We start from the raw sequence: 23,166 nt of genomic DNA on the forward strand, positions 1-23,166 counted from the left end.
ATTCCCATCAGCCAATTGGCCATGCTGGCAGGGGCTGATGGAAATTGTAGTCCATGAACATCTAGAGAGCCGCAGGTTGCAGACCTCTGGTCTACGGCGATCCCTGTGAAAGGGTCGTTCGACTCCCAAAGGGGTCGCGACCCACAGGTTGATGGGCTTGCATTGCTCCCCAAGTTATTAGACATAAGCCTCAGTGTGATATGGGCATCTGGTCTTGTGATAACAGCTGTTGTATCAGCACTTACTCTCATGTAAGATTATCAGCGTCTTGTTCCTGCTGTGCATCCAGTGTGTTTTTTCTGCTGCGGATCGGGACAGATTTTTGAACTGGACACTGCGGTTTAAACATTGTGCTAGTTGGATCCCTTATTTGGAGACAGGATATTCCCAGTTGCTTACGGGAGCAATTTTGATCAGTCTTCACACATGTCCAAGCGCTATTGATTACCTTTGTTTTTGAACTTCCAAATGACTCCCCTGCCCATATCTGATCTTGTGCAGAGCTTCGTATCATGCTCTGTTTTAAAGGTCTCATGCTCTGTTACCCTGTCCGTTGCTCATTTTTTAACGGCTGCCTTGAAGATGCGCCCGAAAGGTATAATTGAGAAGAAGAGTGTGGATTTATACCCCAGCTTTCTCTCCTGTAAGGAGTCTCAAAGCAGCTTACAAACTGCTTCCCTTCCTCTCCCCACAACAGACACCTTGTGAGGTAGGTGGGGCTGAGAGAGTGTGGCGAGAACTGTGACTGGCCCAAGGTCATCCAGCAGGCTTCTTGTGTAGGAGCAGAGGGAAGACATACAGTTCACCAGATAAGAGTCCGCCGCTCATGTGAAGGAGGGGAGAATCAAAAACAGAGTCCACCCCTCTTAACCACTACACCACGTTGGAGCAGCAGTGGCGAAGTGGTTAAGAGCAGGTGTGCTCCAATCTGGAGGAACCGGGTTTGATTCCCCGCTCTGCCGCCTGAGCTGTGGAGGCTCATCTGGGGAATTCAGATTAGCCTGTATGTTTCAACACATGCCAGCTGGGTGACCTTGGGCTAGTCACAGTTCTTCGGAGCTCTCTCAGCCCAACCTACCTCACAGGGTGTTTGTTGTGAGGAGGGAAGGGTAAGGAGTTTGTAAGCCCCTTTGAGTCTCCTTACAGGAGAGAAAGGGGGGATATAAATCCAACCCTCCTCCTCCTCCCCCCAACTTACACCTAAATGCTTATTTGCATATCAACACTCATTTTGCACTGGAGCTGTTGTTTTTCCTAAAATTTATAAGCCTCACAGATTTTTTTTTAATTCAAGGTTATCCAGTATTGCTGCTCTGGCGAAATAGCTTCGCTTTTGATGCTGCATCCCACCCTATTTCCTACCGGTTTGCCCAGCAGAATGTAAACCTGTCAGGGTTGGGAATATCATTGTTCTGATGAGGGAAGAGGCCTGCATTCACTTGGCGTTTGCCCCCTCTGGGTTTTGAATGTCCAAAATAATGAGGAGGTATGCAAATGGTCACCTGGATTTTCCTTCATTAAGGCCCTGCTCATCGAAAACCACTGATCTTTATGCACAAAGGATGCTCCCAGACAGCATCGTGCTGAGGTGGTTGTTGCTGTGTGTATGCGCTTAAAATAATTGGGCTACTTCCAAAGGTTTTACTTACTCGCTAAGTCTTTTTTTTTTTTGGTCACTTGGGAAAAGCCCTTATTTCAAAAGTTAGAAACTTCAAGGGCTTCTGAAGCCACTGTGTTCTACTTTTAGTGTGCGAATGTTCCTAATTCTCAGCGCCTTGAGGGGATTCTAGATACTAGCCTTGTTTTCTCTTCTGCAGTGCCTGAAGTTTGGAAGCTTCGAGGCATGGCTCCCAGACAGCTAAAATGTACTATATTTGCTATTAGGTTTTGTGCATGAAACACGTGAACGTGTCGGCCTCCCAAACGATTTTGATCCTGCTCGCATTGACATTCTTTGAGATGGTGTGGATTCTCCCGATCGCTCAGCGAAAGCAGTCTTTAACTTTTTTGTAGCTTGCTCGCGTGGGAGGTCTTTTGCTCTCCAGAAATAAAAAACAGCACTTTAGATTATCAAAGGCTGCAGTTTTACCAATAGCATGTCTGCTTGCGTTTAGTTTGCTAAACATGGCTTTGATTACCTTTGCCTGGAACAAGGATATCAGTTTAGACTTGCAGAGGAAACTGCTGTGATGTCAAGATACCGTGTTTTTGTGGTTGCTGAAATCCAGTGGATAACTGCCCAGCTGCAAAGGCCAGGGGGATTCCTGCTTCTCCTCAACTTGGAGGAGGGACAGTAGCTCAGTGGCGGATCATCAGCTTGCCTTACAGAAGGTCCTTGGGTGTAATCTCTGAAATCTTCATTTAAAAGAATCAGATAGTAGGCCAGCCCAGGCCAGCCTGATTCCTTCAGATCTCAGAAGCTAAACAGGGTCAGCCCTGGTTAGCAATTAGATGGGAGACCAGTAGGGTATACCAGCATAGCTATGCAGAGGAAGGTTGTTGTGCCTCCCCTTTTCTCCCCTCCCTTACATGCCTCCCCTCCCTCTCTCCCCTCCCTTGCATGCCACCCCTCACTCCCTCCCCTCCCTCACTCCCCTTCCCTTGTATGGCACCCCTCCCCCTCTCTCCCCTCACTCTGCTAGGGTGAGTGGCCCATGTCCAGATGCTGGGGCCCCTCCCTCCCCTCCCTTGCATGCCACCCCTCCCCTTCCCTTGCATTGCACCCCTCCCTCTGCTTGGGTGGGTGGGCCATGTCCAGATGCCGGGGCGCCTCCCTCCCCTCCCTTGCATGCCACCCCTCCCTTCCCTTGCATGGCACCCCTTCCCCTCCCTCTCCCTCAGACCAAACCACCTCTGAATGTCTCTTGCCTTGAAGACCCCATCAGGGGTCGCCGTAAGTCAGATGCGATTTGACAACAACAAACAAAGTAGGTGATGTGAAAGATTTTCACCTGAGATGCTGGAGCACTGCTGCTAGTCAGAGAAGACAGTGGTGATGTTAGACCAGTCTAGGACAGCTTCATGTGTTCCAAACTCATTTCCCTACAAACTAGTCCTATTTCTAAGGTAGTAACAGGAGACGGGAGACAGAAAATATATGGAAAAGCCTTCAGGGAATGCAGCAGCTTTTAGGAAGCTGAGCTCTTGGCTGTTACAGTTCATGCGTTATCTACAAAATGTTATCAATTGCCCATTTGATGAGTCACTAGTTTAACCATTTTGTCTGCGTTGCGCTTCCAGTGACATTGGGAACAATCACATTCTGCTCTTATTTCTAAGTTCTTGCGCGTGGGAGAAATATTTTCTCTCCCGTGTGAAACTCCACTTGAAAAGATGACATTATTACCAGGCTGCAATATGTGGTCCCGCTCCAGTGTCTAGCATCCCGTGCGTGTGTATAGTGCTGTAAAGTCGCAGCCAGCCCAGGAAGGGACTTTCAAGGCAAGTGAGAAGCTGAGGTGGTTTGCTGCTGCCTTCCTCTGCAGAGCCTTCCTTGGTGGTCTCTCTTTCAAGTACTGACCCTGCTTAGCTTCCAAGATCTGACACGATCAGGCAATTCCATGTCACCGTCCCTTCCCTAGCATGCCCTGGTGGGGGGAAAGTTATCTTTTTTTAAAAAAATGTTGATCTGAAACACACATGCACAGTACTTGTTTTCTGGATGATAGTCCGGCAGCTTGACACTGCGGGGGGGGGGGGGGGCTGTTAAATGTAGGGTGCTGTCCCTTCCTGTGCAGAAGTATTCGACTGATAGGTCTTGTTAGCCTCTATTAAGCTTCTGTGAACTCCCTTATTCAGACAGCAACGTACTGTGGCATGTGAAGGAGAAATGGGAAGAAGCAGGCAGAGCTATATTGCTCCATTATAGCCATTATCTCCTGTGTATGCTGTGCGGGAACTTCTCCTGTGTTCCCTTTGGGTGCCCTTCAAGTATTCCGGCTGGTGAATCAGTGGAAGCCAGCTAGATTCCATTAACAGCTTTCAGCGAAGAATAGATTCTCATGAATGAATGGTGAATTTTCCCCGAAGCTACTCTCATCTGTTCTGCTCTGGAATGTTTACACAGCGTTTTAAGTCCTGCAGTTGCATAACTGTGATGAGCCTGGGTAAAGATGTATATTTGATATAGAATAATTTGCCTTCTTGGGAAGCTGATTTGGTTTATAATGTAATCTGCTATAGGGAGCTTGTTGAAGTATTTCTCACAAGGTATACCTTATATACTCGCGTATAAGTCTACTTTTTCAGCACATTTTTTGTGCTGGAAAAGCCCCCCTCGACTTATATGCGAGTGAGGGTCCCACTTAATTCTTGTGTGGCGTTCCCCCCGCCCATCTTCACTCTCTCCTGCCTTCTTCTCTGCCTTCCCCCTTTCAGCCACTTTCTCTGCCTCTGTTTCGCTCTCCTCTGCTTTGTTCTCTGCCCCCCTTTCAGCTGCTTTCTCGGCCTCCTTCTCTGCTTCGCTTTCATCTGCCTTGTTCTCAGCCCTCCCCCCTTTCAGCCACTTTCTCAGCCTCCTTCTCTGCTTTGCTCCCCTCCGCCTTCTTCTCTGCCTTCCCCCTTTCAGACTCTTTCTCTGCCTCTGCCTTCTCGACGGCGGCTGGCCTCTGGCTCTTGGCGGGTGACAGCCAGTCAACCTGGGTGAGCTGGACAAGCTGCGGGATGGAGAGGTCGGTGGCAGAGACCTTGGGATTGGTGAGATGGCGGGTCAGTGGCAGAGACCCCCAAGTAGCGCCTGACCATATCTATTTTTATTTTTGAAATTTACCAGTAGCTGCTGCATTTCCCACCCTAGACTTACACTCGAGTCAATAAGTTTTTCCAGTTTTTTATGGTAAAATTAGGTGCCTCGACTTATATTTGGGTCGACTTATACACGAGTATATACGGTAATTAAACCAAGGGACTCTCTGCCACATTCTGCTTGAATGGCTGCTTGGTTATTTTATTTTTGAAGCACCAAGAAAATATTTAAGGTCACTCATTTAGAAAGGAAGTACAGCATAGTTATATATATGGTTACTGGGAATAAATTGTTGTATGCTTCCTGAAGGTGGAATTACTACGTAATAGTCAAATGGGATATGTCGTATCGACATTGTATGTACAGTTGTCCCTTCCAGATCGCAACTTTTCTGATCACTGTTTCGATATATATCGTGGGCCAGCATGAGAAAGTACTGTAAACGGGAATTTTAATGACACAACTGTTTAATTACATACATGAACAGCTAACTAATTTCTTTCCCGTAAAATTAAATTTGTAGGAAAAGGACTGTGTGTTTACGGCAATCTTTCACGTGACATCTTGTGGTGATCTTGCAGTGATTGTTGCGTCTTGAATTTTAGGCGCTCCTCCGGGTTGTGGGGGTGACACGTCCCTAACTCCTGCAGTGTGGAAGGGACAACTGTAGTTCTTTAAAAAAAAATTAATTGTTTTTCAACATTTATTAAACATACAGGAAAAAGTAAAAAGTAAAAGAAATAATAGAAAACAGACATCATTACATCAAAGAAAAAGAAACCTACCCCTCATTATGTTAAGTACATATTACATAATGTATTCCAATATAACATTTTCTATTTATTAGAGTGACTTTATAAGGTTCTAAAATCTTTTTCATTTGTATACTTCTGGGCATTTTTACTTGTCCATTTATTATATCTCAAACATTGTTAAGTTCCAATCTTCAAGATGTTTTGTTTTTACATGGTCAGGTCGGATTGATATGAAAAATAGGGACTCAATTTCTCCTCAAGAAGCAGCAGTGGCGTAGTGGTTAAGAGCAGGTGCATTCTAATCTGGAGGAACCGGGTTTGATTCCCCTGCTCTCCCGCTTGAGCTGTGGAGGCTTATCTGGGGAATTCAGATTAGCCTGTGCACTCCCACACACGCCAGCTGGGTGACCTTGGGCTAGTCGCAGCTTTTCCGAGCTCTCTCAGCCCCAACCACCTCACAGGGTGTTTGTTATGAGGGGGGAAGGGCAAGGAGATTGTAAGCCCCTTTGAGTCTCCTACGGGAGAGAAAGGGGGATATAAATCCAACTCTTCCTCCTCCTCCTCCTCCTCCTCCTTCCACTCATAACAAACTTGCGGGCGATCCCTGGCCCGAAGGAGATCCACCTGCCCTCAACCAGTGCCAGAGCATTTTCGGCTCTGGTCCCAGCCTGGTGGGATGCTCTACTGAATGAGACTCGGGCCCTGCAGGACTTGTCTCAGTTCCACAGGGCCCGTATGATGGAGCTATTCTGCCAGGCCTTTGGTTGAGGACAACAACGGCCCTCTCCATCATTGCTGGCTTCCGCTTTCCTTTCCCTTTTTTTGCCTTATTAGTTCCTTTCATTTCCCTAGCTAGAGTGGAATTTTAAGGCACTATGAAGTATTAACGGAGTTACTGGGTTTGAAGTGGATTTTCTGCGAGCCGCCCTGAGCAGGCCAGAGGGAAAGGGTGGCATATAAATTACATGATAAATAAATAAAGTTTCCTTCCTGCAGGAATATCATGACATGCTGTGAATCTGTGCAGTTTTGCGCATTTCGTCCTCTCTCTTTTTAAATAAATATTCTTCTTCCTGGGCCCAGAAACCTGGTGATACTTGAAATACTCTTCCCCCCGAAAATGGAACGTTTTCACTTGGATGCAGTCGTTCATCTATTCCAGCGGTTCTCAACCTGTGGGTCGCGACCCCTTTGGGGGTCGAACGACACTTTCACAGGGGTCACCGAACGACCCTTTCACAGGGGTCGCCTAAGACTCTCTGCATCAGTGTTCTCCATCTGCAAAATGGATAAATGTTAGGGTTGGGGGTCACCACAACATGAGGAACTGTATTAAAGGGTCGCGGCATTAGGAAGGTTGAGAACCACTGATCTATTCACTAGTGATAGGGAATCGCCCCCCCCCCCCCCCCGGCAACTTGTTTTCTTGGTCAGGAAGGCATGGTTAGAAGTTACTTCTCATGTTTTTATCTAAATCTACATGCAGTTTTAGGACTATTTTCCTTTGTCCTACTCTCCATGGAGAATGCATAGCGTTGCCTTCCATATTGGGAAGCTTTTGTCACTTCCATCTATGCTTCAAGCCTTCTTTAGATGTGAGTACATCCCTTGACTTTTCTTTAGGAATCCAGTATTGTCCTTCATAATATATGCCAGCTGTTTTAGTAATTCATAGGTGTGCCATGTTTTGAACACTTAAGAGCTGGGATAAACGTTGATTTTGGTTCCCTCGTATTCTTCAAATCACACCCATCTTTTGAACTTAAGGGTTTAATTCATTCCGACAAACTATTGCTTTTTAATTGGGCTTCCCCCCCCCCTCCTTTTTTTGTATCTGAACTTACTGGCAGGCAATTACAGTGTGAGTTCGCAGTGGGTAAAACTTGTAGCTGTGCTCACTTTTGTTTTTTAAACATCCATTCTGACTGGGAGGGAAAAGCTGCTTTGAATGTATAAAATGTTAATTATCTCCATGGGGTGCTAAGTGGCGAGAGGGAGATACGGCCAGCTTAGCTGTTTTTCTATTGTGAGCTTGGGAAAAGCCGGTTCCAAGTCTGCTCTGTGGTATCGTGTTTAGTTTTCAGTCTCCTGGCTCAAAGAATGATCAGTTTTCACCGATAGAATGAAGCCGCGTTTGTGCATCTGGAGCCCAGTTATTGTCAGGACCATGCCTGTCAGTATCTTGATGTCTTGCTGTGTGTGATTTGCAATTGTTTTCCTGTTTCCCTCTTCCCTTCCTAGCAATCTCCTGTTAGCAATCTCCTGGCGCCAGCCCATCCTCAAAGAGGTGTGAAAGGTTCCCAGGTCCTTTGTAGGGCGGGGGGGGGGGGGATTAAAAGATATAAGTCCTGGATCTGAGCTCTCTAGCTCAGATCCTGCTATACATTTTTACTCTTCGCATCTCCTGGAATAAACTGCTTTTGGACTTTCCTATGGTCTCTGTTATTTCCACGTTCGAGAGTCTGACAGTTATACCTTCTGTGCACAGGCATCATTTTTCAGTTCAGGCTCAAGCAGCCAATGATGGCAGGGAGTCGGCTTTGCTGAAGTGAATTGCATGGACAGTTGCTACTGTACCTTGCCACTGAAAGAGTCCAAACTAGCGCTGGCCCGTGGCTGCTTGTGTTCTACACCAGCCAAGTCTGAATCAGGTCTTGCCTCATCAGGCACGAGACTGACAGCTGTCCCTTCTTGTGCAAGGTTTAGAAGCGGTGTTAACTTCTGTTTTGTGAACTTAACGCCATTTGACAGCCTCCTCTCCCCGTAGAAAGGGCAGCTGAACAGAGGCAGTAGCAGGAAAACCTGCCCAAACTTTACTGTATTGGCCCGCACAAAATTAGAATTAGCTGGGAAGGATGTCCAGACCTTTTCTTTCCAGTTAGAGGGCATGTGTGACAGTCTTGTGGTTTGGCAACATAAGGAATCACAGTCTCGTATTTATTGCTGCTACTTATTTACTATGCATTTCTGTATTCCTGTTGAAAGCTGATATATTTCCCTTGTTTAAAACGCTCCTTGATTTATATAGAGTGGTTTATCGTTTGATAGTGAGGCTTCAGTTCTACGAATGTCTGTTTGTGCAACTGAATGCCATTTCTGGCGGGGGCTGATGGGAATCCTAGTCCACAAACATCTGGAGGGCCAGGGCTGGACACCCCTGCTTGATGATACTGAGGCGTCCGTTCTGCAAATGTCTGTTTGTGCAACTGGATGCCATTTAGTTAGTTAGGATGTTCGGGTGGTGTTACATCCTTCTGCAGTAGAGAGGGAGGAAATCTTAGACCTGCCTTGGTTTATATCTACTGTTCTGATAGAGCCTGTCTCTTTTTCAGCAGAGTGTCTTAAAGATGGATATAGAGGACTGCAATGGGCGTTCTTACATATCCGGTATGTTCTTATTTTGACTTTCTCTGTACTTAAGTTTATATTTTTTTCATACAGTTTTTTTTTTTGAGGTGCCATCATTATGTATGCCAAGGTCAGTGCAAGACTTCTGTCCTTGGGTCACAATTGAACTTGTACACTGGTCCTTTCAGGGTGGCTGAGGGGTTGAGTTGAGGGGGTCACACGGGTTCCTTCTGCAACTGTTTGAAGGTTGCCATCTGTACATGGTCTAGCAACTGTAGGCGGTCCCTGTGCTTAGTGTTTGCTGGGATTTGTGGGGTGGTGAAATGGGAAGGAAAAACTTACTACTTTCTGGCAGGTAATGATTGGCCGTCACCGGAGAGAATAGAAGAAGAAGAAGAGTTGGATTTATATCCCCCCTTTCTCTCCTATAGGAGACTCAAAGGAGCTTACAATCTCCTTGCCCTTCCTCCCTCACAACAAATACCCTGCGAGGTGGGTGGGGCTGAGAGAGCTCCGAAAAGCTGTGACTAGCCCAAGGTCACCCAGCTGGCGTGTGTGGGGGTGCACAGGCTAATCTGAATTCCCCAGATAAGCCTCCACAACTCAAGCGGCAGAGCAGGGAATCAAACCAGGTTCCTCCAGATTAGAGTGCACCTGCTCTTAACCACTATGCCACTGCTGCTCTGGTCAGCTTTGCAGTGGCCTCCTCTGTCCCTGCCCACGTTGAGCTCAGAGCTGTGCTCTAGAGTGCATCCAGGGAGGGGCTTGTGCCCACCAAGTCACTATGCAATGACCTTTGTGGGGCTCTTCCAGGCCACAGTTCATGGGTCGCCGTACAGCTTTTAATGGAAGCCATCACCAGCCAGGTTACTGTTGTTCAGCCTGGTGGGATTTTTCATTAGGAAGATGTAGAGAAGAGTTCAGTTAATCAGGGAAGAGGGAGGCCTTCATCTGTTCAGATTTAACCAGCATTTCACCAAGGTAAGTATAATTCCTGAGTGGTCTACCTCATTTCAAGTACATAGCCAAACAATATTAGTTTGTTTGATAATATGGCTAACTGGAAAGTATGAATACATGTATGTTGCTTCCCAGTTACAAGTTGTTGTAATTACCATGGAGCAAACCTTTGCGCAATAGACCAAAGCATGAACAATTCTGCTTATGTATGGAGAGTCGGTGTGGTTAAGAGCAGGTGGAGAATTTGAAAAGCTGGGTTTGATTCCCCACTCCTTCACATGAGCGGCGGAGTCTTATCTGGTGAACCGGATTTGTTTCTGCACTCCTACATTCCTGCTGGGTGACCTTGGACTAGTCACAGTTCTGTCAGAACTCTCTCAGCCCCACCTACCTCACAAGGTGTCTGTTGTGGGGAGAGGAAAGGAAAGGAGTTTGTAAGCCGCTTTGAGTCTCCTTATAGGAGAGAAAGGAGGGATATAAATCCAAAGTCGTCTTCTATGTTTACCGTCTAACCATAGCCGACACAGCAACCTCATAGGGTTTTCAAGGAAAGGCAATTTGCCTTTGTCTGCTTCTCCATAGCAACCTGAGACTTCCCTGGTGGTCTTCCATCCAAGTACTACCCTTGAGGGACCTTGCTCAACTTTCAAGGTCTGATAAAATTGTGGTAGCCCGGGTTACCCTTCCATTACTTGACCAATTATAAATAATTCTTAGTTAGGATGTACACCTATTTTCCAGAGCCTGCTGGTAGTGGAAAATGTGGCTTCTCTCTGCTGTCATCTTATGTGCTAGAAGGTTTAGCCCTAGGCTGGATTTTCCTGTTACAAATTAGGAAGAGTCTGAGCAGGATTGGGCAACCTTTTTGGCCTGAGTTTCAAAGCTCTGCATCATCTACTGGTGGAGATTCTGGTACTCCATTAAACAAAAGAGGGAAAATTGACAGTCTGTGATTGGCCAGATAAAATAGGAGCGAGCTCCCTTTGAGCGCAGAATAGGTCCCATGTACTGAACAGAGTGATCTGGAAGGCTACTCTTTGGCACATACGTCAGCAGGTTACCTACAACTATCTTGTACAGTCTGAATATTGTATTTCTTTAAATTGATGGGTACTTTATAACTTTGCAGGCTGGAGTGATGTTTTGCACTGGTGCACCCACAAAGCTAGTTTGATGCCCATCTTATTTGCCTTCCTGAAATCTGTCCTGTTGTTGACGTCATTCTTTAAGATTAAATGTAGGGGTGAGCTAAAGTTCGATGCTGTAACAGGTACGAGGGGGACCTAAGAGTGAAACATCAGGAATATCCTCGTGGTGAAGGGTGGGCTTTATTGCTTCCGAGAATAGCTAATATTAGTAATATTTATGGCAAATATTAACGATGCCGACGGCCCTTTCCGTGGAAGGAGTTGTGACTTCAGCAGGCAAAAATAGGGTGATCTCATACGTATTAACCTTGAACAAAATCCAGCTACCTTCAGTGAGATTTACATCCACATGAGCTTGTGAAGGACTGCAGATGAATGCAGAAGCGTCGAGAAGACGCTGCTGGTCAGGCAACAACAGTGTTCCTTGCATGTGTTTGTAGGTTTCCTGCAGCAGAAAATGGTTTGAGTAGAAGTACAAAAAAAAAAAAGCCTCTCCAAAGCGTTGATGCATCAGATGCTGACCAAAAACTTGTTAAAAAGACGAGACTTAACTGGGAATTAAGGTGCATAATCTGGTTTTGTTTCTCCGTCTGAGACCTTGTTAGATTGGAACCGCAACAAAATCAAATCAAGTTGTGGCAATAAAAGCTACTTGCACCTAAAAGGCGTTGATTTAAACATATTGACTTCACTGGACTGGGAAGGAATTATTAAAAAGAACCGCTGGGATTAGTTCGCCAGTTTAATTGTATTCGGGCCACACCTGTGGGAAGGATCCGGATTAATTGGATATATGCACCCACCCATCAGCTCCCAGACTGACTGACTGAGAGACAGAGCTGTATAGTCATTAGAGTACCGGCTTAGCCTCTGGGAAACCCATGTTCAAGTCCCAACGCTGCCATGGAAGCTTGCTGGGTGACCTTGGGCCATCACCCAGTTTCAGAGTAACCTTCCTCTCAGGGTTGTTGTGAAGGTAAAATGAAGGAGAGGAGAGTGACGTGAAGCCACTTTGCTTTCTCATTGGTATGAACCAGGGGTGGCCAACCTACGGTGCTCCAGATGTTCATGGACTGCAATTCCCACCAGCATGGTGTGAACAGTGGGGAATAGATGACACGTATATATATATAAATAAATGGGACTCACTGCTCTGCTCGAGAATAAATCCCAACTGCAAAGCACCTTTTTGTCCTGGGCAAAGTAGACTTGAGGAAGCTGTACAAGGTCAACAGGTATCAAATAATGGGAGGAAACAGTATCAGATACCAGTGAAAATGGTTAAATATTTATCAGAATACGCTGGATCCAGAGGTCCAGCGGCCGAACACGCTGAGGGATGCGGATTTTAGCTGCGGTCCCTTTACCCCCTAGGAGAATTTATCAAAGAGATCTTGGGACGCATGGGAAAAAGAAGAAGGATTTGAATTTATAACCTGCTTTTCTGGACTGCAAGAAGACTCAAAGCAGCTTACAAACTCCTTTTCCCTTTCTCTCCCCACAACAGACACCTTATGAGGAGGTGGGATTAAAAGAGTTCAGAGAGAACTGTGAGTAGACCAAGGTCATCCAGCCTTCACAGCAGGGAACATCCAGCAGGCTTCACAGCAGGGAAGCAAATCCAGTTCAGCAGATTATAGTCTGACTCTCATGTGGAGGAGCAGGGAAACAAACCCAGTTCACCACTCTTAACCCCTACACCACGCTGGACTAACAGCTGTATGCAGTGTTCCCTGTAAGTCGCACAGTCACTGCATTGGTGCTGTGCAGGTAAGGGGCCACCTGGCAGGGGGATCTCTCCCAGGAAGCTCAGTTCTGCTCAGTGTTTGGGAAGTTCCATGCAGTGATGGGGGGGGGGGGGTTTACAGAGATTGTTGGCTGTATGGTTTGGGGAGGGAACTGCAGTGAGTATGGCAAAGGAGCCACATTCATTCTGCTCCTCTCCTCTCCCCTTCCTGTCATTGGGTTAGCCCTCTGACCTTCATGAGTGTTTGTCAGAGGCATAGCTGGGCCAAACTGCACCCGATGTGCAGTATATATTTTCCACACACCCCGGCCCCCTTGCAGCGCCCCCCCCCCCACGGCTCCCCCCTTCCCACACTTACCTTAGTTCCTTTCCTTTTCCTAGAACTTTTTCAGGCTGAAAAACAGCCTGATGGGAACTATACTTCCCAAGAGACCTTGTGAGCCCCAAGGTCTCCTGGGAACTGTAGTTCCTCAGGCCGTTTTTAGCCTGTTCTATGAACAAGCATTTTTTTCAGCCTGAAAAAGTTCTAAGAAAAGGAAAGGAACTAAGGTAAGCGTGGGAAGGGGGGGGGCTGGGGGAAATTTTACATGCTCGCCCCTGTCCCCTTGTAGATCCACCACTGGTTTTTGTCTACATGAGTCCCAGATCCTGGGCATCATATTTTGCAGAATCTGAAGGGACTGTTGCAGGAAAGATAGTTCAACAAACGGCCACACTCCTCCTCTTGATGACTCTGCTGGATCCAACCCTCTTAAAGCAACCGGATCACTCTGAAGTGGATACTTACAATGACATTGGTGGGATCAAATGATCTTTGCAGGTCCCCCAGTCATACCACATATTTTGAATACCACGTTTTAAAAAAAAAAACAAAAACGATCACTACAAGGTGAAGTTCACGTGATGTGATTTAAAAACAATTGAACATGGATATCTAAAGCCTGCCAGTGTAGAATGGTGGGAAGACAGCAGTTCACATTGGAGAAATCAGTAGGCTGTGGCTTGCTGATGGCTGTGGGGGGGATCAAACACACAAAATGAGTGCCAAATGCGTATTGGCAGTCACAAGGAATGAAAGGTTAAATCATCCGGAGTGGTGAAGGCTAAGTTTGTAATGCTCCCCGGGAGGGCAGATTTTGATAACAAGAAGCCTGCTGGGGATCAGATTCTGAGAATAAGAGGTAAAGCACTAATAGTTTTAGACAAATCAAGGTTTAGCCATTGATTGTTTTCAATCTCAGGATTTGTGGGAACATCCTATGACAGTAGTAAGCTTGAAAAGTACAGGAAATGCCACTGGTTAAATGTGGTCCATGATTGCTTGTAGCGCAGAACTTTTTTAAAAGGAGCTATGTTAAAATATAGGAATATCCTCTCGGCGCTGAAGGATTGTCAGCGAGCCAGCATGGTGTAGTCATTAGAGTGTCAGATTCCTACTTTGTCATGGAAGCTGATTGGGTATCCCTGGGCCAGGCACAAATGCCCAGCCTAATCTACCTCATAGGATTGTTGTGAGGATGAAAGGGAGGGGAGAAATTTTGGGTATACTGTATATACTCACGTATAAGTCGAGTTTTTAAGGCTGAAAAATGCCCCCTCGACTTATACGTGAGTGAGGGTCCCACACCCTTTCCACACCTTGGTCAGCCCCCAGCTGCAATGCTTACTCGCGCAGTGCCTCGTCCCCCTCACTCACTCACTCACCCTTTCCTTTCCCCGCAGGCTCTGAGGCTCGGCTTCAGGGAAGCTGCTGCTCGGGCAGCCTGTCTCTATAACTTTCATAAAAGGGCAGTGCTCCAAAGATAGCTTAAACTGTGTCCCCTGCAGGCCAAAAACTTTAGCAATCTTTGGAACATTGCCCTTTTAAGAAAGTCATAGAGACAGGCTGCCCGAGCAGCAGCTTCCCTGAAGCCGAGCCTCAGAGCCTGCGGGGAAAGGAAAGGGTAAGTGAGGGGTCGGGGCTAAAAGGGGGCGTGGTTGAGCTGCAGTGGATTGCAGTGCAGGAGCTGATCATGGAGCTGCTGCATTTCCCACCCTCGACTCTATGTTACACGTATCAAGCCTCAAAGTTTCCCAGTTTTGGCGGTAAAAATTGGGTTGCCCCTCGACTCTATACTCGGATGCGACTTATACATGAGGTATGGCAAGCAATGGGTGAAGTGGAATTAAATATTTCAGGAGTAGGTGAAACCTTGCAAACGTGGAGATCATGAAGGGCGACTGAGAAACGTGTGTTAGTTGTCTGATCTCTATAAGTGGGCCAGTTCACTATATAAATATGTCCCCATGGTGGGATTTATCTGCACTGTGTTTAGGTTTGCACAAGCATCTCTTTTTTCCACTAACCTCTGTCAGTATTACATTTGTGATATCAGTATGCCATACAGAGCCGTGAAGGTGAGTGCAGCTTGGGAAGTAAAGGCTTGCCCTTTAGATGGAGAAATAGTCAAGAGATCAGAGTGTTTGAATTTGAGTGGTCCAGTCAGGTGTGTTTAGTCACCTTTAAAACAATGATAGATTTGAGTGCGGTCCTAGCTGCAAGGGCAGTAACCTTCTTTGGTCAACCTCTTGGCTTCTATTTAAATTCATTTTTGGAAAGCATGGATGAATGTGGCTCCTTTCTTCTACCAAGAGTCCAGAAACATACCGACTAGTTCACTGCTGGCAAGCGTCATAGAATCATAGAGTTGGAAGAGACCCCAAGGGCTATCAAGTCCAACCCCCTGCTATGCAGGAAAACACAGTCAAGGCATTCCTGAAATCTCTGAAATCTGTTGAATAACGGCTGGGACTCCACTGAGTCTCGCTGCTTTTGAGTTCAGCGTGACATCAAGGTAGAATTGTCAGCCTCCAGGTAGTGGCGGGAGATTCCCTGGGATTACAACTGACCTCCAGGCAACAGGGGTCAGTTCGTCTGGAGAAAATGGCCTCTTTGGAAGGTGGACTGTGTGGCGTCATGCCCCACTGAAGTACCTCTTCTCCTCCAACCCTGCCCTCCTCAGGCCCCACCCCCAAAATCTCCAGGTATTTGCCGACCAGGAGCTGGCATTTCTACATCAAGGAGACATCACAGGAGAGGGGCGAGTTCACCAGTAGCCGTCAATGTATTCTTCACTCCGTTTCCACTACATCTTTGAATTGGCTAATAAAACCAGGAATGTTCTCAAGATTGCTCAAATTGCAGAATCCACTTGACACCCTTATTGATGCCGAATTTTTATGGAACAGCTGAGATCTTCTGTGGAATGCCTTCATGCATTTTGCAGCTTTCCGATGCTCTCTTTTTCCATCCGTTCCAGTTTTTTTAAAAAACGAGTTTCAAGGTTTTCAACCTTTTCTACTTGATGCTAGTTGAGGCAGTGGGGCATTTGCCTACCATACTGTTTGGCATATTTGTGGAATTTCTTTAAGCAAAACAGAGGGTGAGAAAGAGCAATGAATTGCTGCACCTTATGCTACCTTAACACGTAGATCTTAGTTTTTGCTTTCTGGGGGAGTGGCCGGGGAGACTGAAACCGGCAAACCATTTCTGTAGTAAACAATTGAAGTATATTATTTGGACAAGATCTTTGTCTTTATCAGGAAAAAATTATTCTTATCATGAAAAATACTGTTGCGTGGGTGCCGCTGAGTCAATCAAAGAATCTTCATGAAGAACTGCAAGAGCGTCTGTTCCTTGCAGAGATACCTTTATCAGGGATTTTGAAATCCGGGTGGTGGAAGATGCTTTTTTCCTGGTTTTGAAAAATAAATTTCAGAGTCAGTTGAAATGTGCAGTAGTTTCTGTGAAGCCTAAACTTATTTTACTGCTTTTGCAACATGAAATGCATCATCATACTGTAGCCTCCAGGAGATGCCCTGGAATTACAGCTTCAGATGTCAAAGATTAATTTCCCTGGAGAAACTGAATACTTTTGGGGGTGGACTCTTTGGCATTGCACCTCACTGAGTTCCCTGTCCTCTCCAAACTCCAGCCCCCCTCCCAAAAAAAAATCTCCAGGAGTTCCCCAACATGGAGATGGCAACTCTCCAAGCTCTAAACCACCACCACGACACAGACCTGGCAAACTTACCATACAATTTGGCGTATTTGTGGAATTTCTTTAAGCAAAACAGAGGGTGAGAAAGAACAATGAATTGCTGCACCTTATGCTACCTTAGCACGTAGATCTTAGTTTTTGCTATCTGGGGGGAGTGGCGGGGGAGACTGAAACTGGCAAACCGTTTCTGTAGTAAACAGTTGAAGTATATTATTTCAACAAGATCTTTGTCTTAAACATTTCACTCGCTCTAAAATAATATTTCAAAAAGTTTTTCTGGTTCTCCCTCGAAGTTCCCAGTTATAGTGGAGAAATTGAAAGTTCTTGGAGGAGTGGGAATTAACCCCTCCCCCGCCCTTTACATCTCTAGTTCCCCTTCAGCTTTCCCAGCAGAATGTTGGCAAATGCCCCCCTGCCTCAACTAGTGTCGAGTAGAAAAGGTTGAAGACCTTGAAATTAGGGTTATCATCGTCCAGGTGAGGCCTGGATCGCGCAGAAGTACAGCTGACCTGCAGACTCTAGAGTTCTCCAGGAATTTCCCAAGCCAGAGTTGGCAGCCCTACATGAAGTGTGTCAAATGTCCACTTAAATCTGTGTTTGCAGCACGGGGTATGCATGTGTGTGCACAAACAGAGCAATCTGTCTCTTCACTGGCGTGAGGGGTAGGGAATAGGAGGAGAATGTTTGGAGTGTACCTGATCATAAGAACATAAGAACATTAGAACAAGCCAGCTGGATCAGACCAAAGTCCATCTAGTCCCGCTCTCTGCTACTCGCAGTGGCCCACCACGTGCCTTTGGGAGCTCACATGTAGGATGTGAACGCAACGGCCTTCTGCGGCTGCTGCTCCCGATCACCTGGTCTGTTAAGGCATTTGCAATCTCAGATCAAGGAGGATCAAGATTGGTAGCCACAAATCGACTTCTCCTCCATAAATCTGTCCAAGCCCCTTTTAAAGCTATCCAGGTTAGTGGCCATCACCACCTCCTGTGGCAGCATATTCCAAACACTAATCACACGTTGCGTGAAGAAGTGTTTCCTTTTATTAGTCCTAATTCTTCCCCCCAGCATTTTCAATGCATGCCCCCTGGTTCTAGTATTGTGAGAAAGAGAGAAAAATTTCTCTCTGTCAACATTTTCTACCCCATGCATAATTTTGTAGACTTCAATCATATCCCCCCTCAGCAGCCTCCTCTCCAAACTAAAGAGTCCCAAAGCGGCTGCAGCCTCTCCTCATAGGGAAGGTGCTCCAGAATCCCTCAATCATCCTTTTGGTTGCCCTTCCTCCTGCACTTTTTCTATCTCCTCAATATCCTTTTTGAGATGCGGCGACCAGAGACGCTGGACACAGTACTCCAAGTGCGGTCGCACCACTGCTTTATATAAGGGATGACAATCTTTGCAGTTTTATTATCAATTCCTTTTCTAATGATCCCCAGCATAGAGTTTGCCTTTTTTACAGCTGCCATGCATTGAGTTGACATTCCGATGGAACTATCAACTAAGACGCCTAAATCCCTTTCCTGGTCTGTGACTGATAGCACTGACCCCTGTAAGCGTGGCAATATGTGAAGTTTTGGATTTTTTGCCCTATGTGCATCACTTTACATTTTGCTACATTGAACTGCATTTGCCATTTCTGAGCCCACTCACCTAATTTATCAAGGTCCGCTTGGAGCTCTTCGCAATCCTTTGTGGTTCTCACCACCCTACATAATTTGGTATCATCTGCAAACTTGGCCACCATGCTACCCACCCCTACTTCCAGGTCATTTATGATCCTATTTGCTGTTGGGGTAAATCATAGGTGTCAAACTCGCAGCCCTCCAGATGTTATGGACTACAGTTCCCATCAGCCCTTGCCAGGGGATGATGGGAACTGTAGTCCATAACATCTGGAGGGCTGCAAGTTTGACACCTATTGTGTAAATCAGGGTTCCGCAACCTGCGGCTCTCCAGATGTTCATGGACTACAAATCCCATCATCCCCTACCAGCATGGCCAATTGGCCATGGGAATTGTAATCCATGAACATCTGGAGAGCCGCAGGTTGCAGAACCCTGGTGTAAACGATTCCAGGGGAAACCAAGAATGATACATCCTACAGAATAAACCTGCCAGGGTAGAAGGAGATCAGTATTGATGAATATGTGAGATCAGCAGTGATATGGAGTAAACACATAGGCACGGTTGGAGAAATCCTAAGGATTTAGCCCTGCAGCTTGGAAAAACTGGATGATGACATTGCTTAGAGTTCAGAATATTTGTTTCGGGACTTTTGTTCTGGCTCCTGGGAATTTGTTCAACTTTCCCTCCTTTGGGTGCAGGGTAGCACTTTCTCAAGTGAAACGTAAGCCTGTCACGAAATTAACCAGGTTTGAAATGTTTAGTTGAGCAATCCGTTAGATTCAAATGAAACGAATCAATAAAAAGAAATCAGGCCACAGACTTTTGAAAAAATAACCTTTTTAAAATCGTGAAACATCTAAACAAGAAGAGGCATTCTCTTACTCAGCAGGATGCCTCTTCTACAGTTAGGCCTTGCTAAGACTTAAATGGATAGTATTTAAAAGTGAAGGGTGCTTTCCTTTCTTCAGAACTATTCCTATTCATATGCAAATTCATTAAAAATTTGCTTAAACCATTGTAAAATACAGAGTGCTAAAGGGTATATTTTAAATCAGAAGATAATTTATGCTCCCCACCAAACACGCAGTATCTTTCCTGGAAGTAATTGAACTTTTAGGGGAAAAAACAGAATGGGGAGGGGGGGCATTCTTTGGAGTGGAGATTTGCAGAGGTGGGCAACCTATGGTGCTCCAGATGTTCATGGAATACAATTCCCATCAGCCCCTGCCAGCATGGCCAATTGGAAATTGAAGTCCATGAACATCTGGAGCACCATAGGTTGCCCACTCCTATTTAATTGGATTTGACTCATGAGTTGTCTCCCTTTAGATTTAAAAAGAGGAGAAAAACACACGGGAGATCCTTGTGTGTGTTTTTTTACTTCCCTAAAGGTTTATTAAGAATAATTTACTGTAGCTTGAGAGCTGTCTGCCCAAAGATCAGGATCGCATCCTTCATCAGTTGGTGCTTTATGTATCCAAGAACAGGTTTGTTCTCCCCCACCCCTACCCATCCCCTCAATTTGCACCACAACTAGAAAATATTCAGATGAAACCTGTTCTTTACGTTAATCAGGCACATCGGGCTTTTAACCTGGCTACCTTTTGGCCAGGAGAAATCCATCAGACAAAGGGGCGCGGGTGCTTTATTATTACAGGATGAAACGGTTGTGCCAAGCGTGGAGCAATTGCTGATAGAATGTTTTTTTTTCTCAATGAAACGCCGATGGAGGCGATTTCGTTGTACTCGCGCAGTTCTTGCTGTCAGTTTTCTGGACGGTTAAAAGCTCTTGACGGGAGCTCTTGCCTCTCCAGAGCAACATGTCCTTTAACGGTGAAGCATCCCTTTCTGTTGCCAAAGTGACGTGGGGCGGACAGCAACAGTGGCGTTTTACACAGACCTCCTTGCCCTGTCTAGCTACGTCAATGTGTGTGTGTGTTCATTGTTGTATTTTTTTTGTTTAAAAAATTGTACTGAAAGGATGCCACCCTGTAGCCGATGGCTCTATTTTAGGATGCAAGCACAAAAGCAATAGGCGAGAGAGCCTGGATCTCAGTGAAAAGGGGACGCTTGCAGCCGTATGGATTCCTGCTCGAACCGTGCCTCTTGACTGTAAAATGACAGCCGTTTCTCTCACTTCCAGGAATCTCTTCTTCCTGGAAGGTGAGCGGCTGATTTCACCCTGCTGCCGAGATGCAGCCACACACACTCACAGCCTTTATTCCAGTGCCATTTCCAAGGCTGTGATAACACTCCAGGGTATCTTCAGCAAGATAGAATCATGTAAGTTTAAGGGGGAAGGGGAGCGGTCTGAAATAACACCACGCCGTTTCTGTTTTTATTTACACTTGGTGCCAGTTAGGGCGGGCGGGGTGTTTCTCGTTGCCCTGCAGAAGAGCAGCAGAGGTAGTTACTTTAGATGCAGATGAATGGATCTCTGGAATCCCCTCATCTGTGCGAGGGGTGGGGTGGGGGAATAGAAGCTGCCTGAAATGTTACTGCAGGTGATTGGATTTGGGTGAACAACAAAAAGGGCAGGATAAGAGCAGTCTGGGTTGGACAGGCTAGGTTAAGGGCTTCCCTTTTTGTGGTCCTGAGCCAGCGTGGTGTAGTGTTTAAGAGCAGGTGGATCCTAATCTGGAGAACCGGGTTTGATTCCCCTTTCCTCCACCTGAGTGGCAGAGGCTTATCTGGTGAACCAGGTGTGTTTCTGCACTCCTGCTGGGTGACCTTGGGCTAGTCACAGTTCTTCGGAGCTCTTTCAGCCCCACCTGCCGTACAAGGTGTCTGTTGTTGGGAGAGGAAAGGAAAGCAGCTTGTAAGCCACCTTGAGTCTCCTTACAGGACAGAAAGGTGGGTTATAAATCCAAACTCTTCCTCTTCTTCTTCTGGCTATATTTTGCTTAAGCCTGGGGAAAGGCAGGGGCCCAAATTCACGGTGCATGCTGGCAACAAATGCTTGGTCTGAGTCTGTGGTACTTCATTTACTGTGATGACGTTTGTAGTTACCAGCTTGCTTTATTAGGCTTAACCATATTTATCTTTTTAACTTCTAAAAAATCCCGTTTAATATCTGTATGGAGCGTGTCCACTTCCGGCCACCGCTTAGGTTTAGCACGTCGGAAACCTCCCTGTTTAATTGTCTAACACAGGGGTCTGCAACCTGCGGCTCTCCAGATGTTCATGGACTACAAATCCCATCAGACCCTGCCAGGCTGGCAGGGGCTGATTGGAATTGTAGTCCATGAACATCTGGAGAGCTGCAGGTTGCAGACCCCTGGTCTAACAGATGGAAGGGTTAAGGGGAAAGTTGAGAGGGCTTTCAGGGTTTCATGCTCTGGCACCTGAGGGAGAAGAGGGGGTTATCTTTGAAAAACTTAAAAAGGCAGAAGCAGTGTGCCATGCTTATGTTAAACTTAAATGCAACTGCTTCGGAGCAGTGTTCTTTCATATCCTGGTAAATGCTGGAATCTGTTGAGCTGAGCATGACTATTACAAAATTGTTCCGATTAAAAAGGAAATAACTGAAGTGTCACTGGTAAGATTTTTCTTCAGATATTAGTTCTGTTGCTAGAGCTTATACAGAAGTGTGCTAAACAGGAACTGCACAGGGGGGAGTTATTTCCCAAGCAGGTACCAAGGAGCGCAAAAGATGGTTGGCGCGACTTGTCTTTTCTTCACTGCGGCAGTGTGACCTGCGCTAGCCCTGCTACCCGGCGGCCACATCTTTGCTCACAACGGCTGCCCATCTAGAAGTACCTTTCAGTTACGGGACACAGGAATTGAAGTTGGGAAGAAGGAATTCACTTGCAGGGAAAGAACTGGCATTCTTTGTGTATCCAGACAAAGTGTCCCGCTTCTCTGATGTCCACATTACCTTCCCTGGTGGTTAAAATACTGAAAAACATCTAATGCTTGCACTGAGGCTGGATTTATTCACTGAGGTGTAACCCTGTGTGTGTACAGCCATTTCAAACTGTACAGAAGCGCTCATGGCTGAATGCTTCCTAATACAAAAACGGGGAGGGTTGTTCACATAAATTTGAGGTCAGAGAGAAGGATTCCAGTTTTGTGTTCCAGCTGATGGGCTAGTTAACTGAAAAGAGCATTCAATTACATGAACTTCCTCCTGAAGTCTGTCGCAGCACTGTTCAGACCCACGTTTACCACCTGGGTAGGAACTAAGCTGCGCTTGCAGTCTTTTTAAAAACCTTCTGTGAAGAAGGCCCGACAGTGTCCCAGGTAATATAGCCCCATTTACGGAACTGCCTTCAGCTCGATTTCCATTGTACTGGCTGAGCTCCCCGCCGCTTTCAGGCTGGGTCCCTTATCTTGTTTTCCGTAATGGCGAACAGCCACTGACTTTACCCACCAGCTGCTCTTGAGTCTTTAATGGTCATTTTGTCTGAGCTGAAAGTGGGATGTTACGGAGCACACTTGTTGGGGGGGTTGTTCTGGGGCTGCCCGGCCTCCAGGTGGGGCCTGGAGTTCTCTCAGAATTACCACAAATCTCCAGACCACAGAACTCAAGTCTTCTGGAGAAAAGGGCCTTTGGAGGGACTCAGTCACATCCCTCCCGAGCTCCATCCCAAATCCCTCCCTCCCCAGGCTTCACCCTCCCATCTGCAGGAATTTCCCAACCTTGGGTCTGCTTCGGAAACACCAACTCGTACAAAATGTGGCAGCGCGGGTCCTTACGGGGACCCCATGGGGGGAAGAATTAGGACTAATAAAAGGAAACATTTCTTCACGCAACGCATGATTGGTGTTTGGAATATGCTGCCACAGGAGGTGG

At 46.3% G+C, this 23,166-nt stretch overlaps 1 protein-coding gene across 14 annotated transcripts in view; it reads left to right on the forward strand.

Moving 5' to 3' along the window:
* IKZF4 (IKAROS family zinc finger 4) overlaps window positions 1–23,166 on the forward strand; it is a 96,408-nt gene that overhangs the window by 21,974 nt on the left and 51,268 nt on the right. For 8 of the 14 annotated variants that reach the window (XR_007243835.1, XR_007243836.1, XM_048488563.1 and 5 more), the window contains exon 2: window positions 8,835–8,886. The exons of 3 other annotated variants lie outside the window; for them this stretch is intronic. Coding sequence is in view for 9 of the 11 variants with exons in the window: in XM_048488563.1 (XP_048344520.1) it covers window positions 8,847–8,886 (40 nt within the window). In the remaining 2 variants the exon portion in view is untranslated. Of the gene's footprint in view, window positions 1–8,831; window positions 8,887–23,166 lie in introns of all 14 variants that reach the window. 3 more of the 14 variants (XM_048488561.1, XM_048488567.1, XM_048488562.1) reach the window with 1 other exon arrangement.

The sequence above is a fragment of the Sphaerodactylus townsendi genome, linkage group LG03 (genome assembly GCF_021028975.2).
Source record: "Sphaerodactylus townsendi isolate TG3544 linkage group LG03, MPM_Stown_v2.3, whole genome shotgun sequence".
NCBI lineage: Eukaryota > Metazoa > Chordata > Lepidosauria > Squamata > Sphaerodactylidae > Sphaerodactylus > Sphaerodactylus townsendi.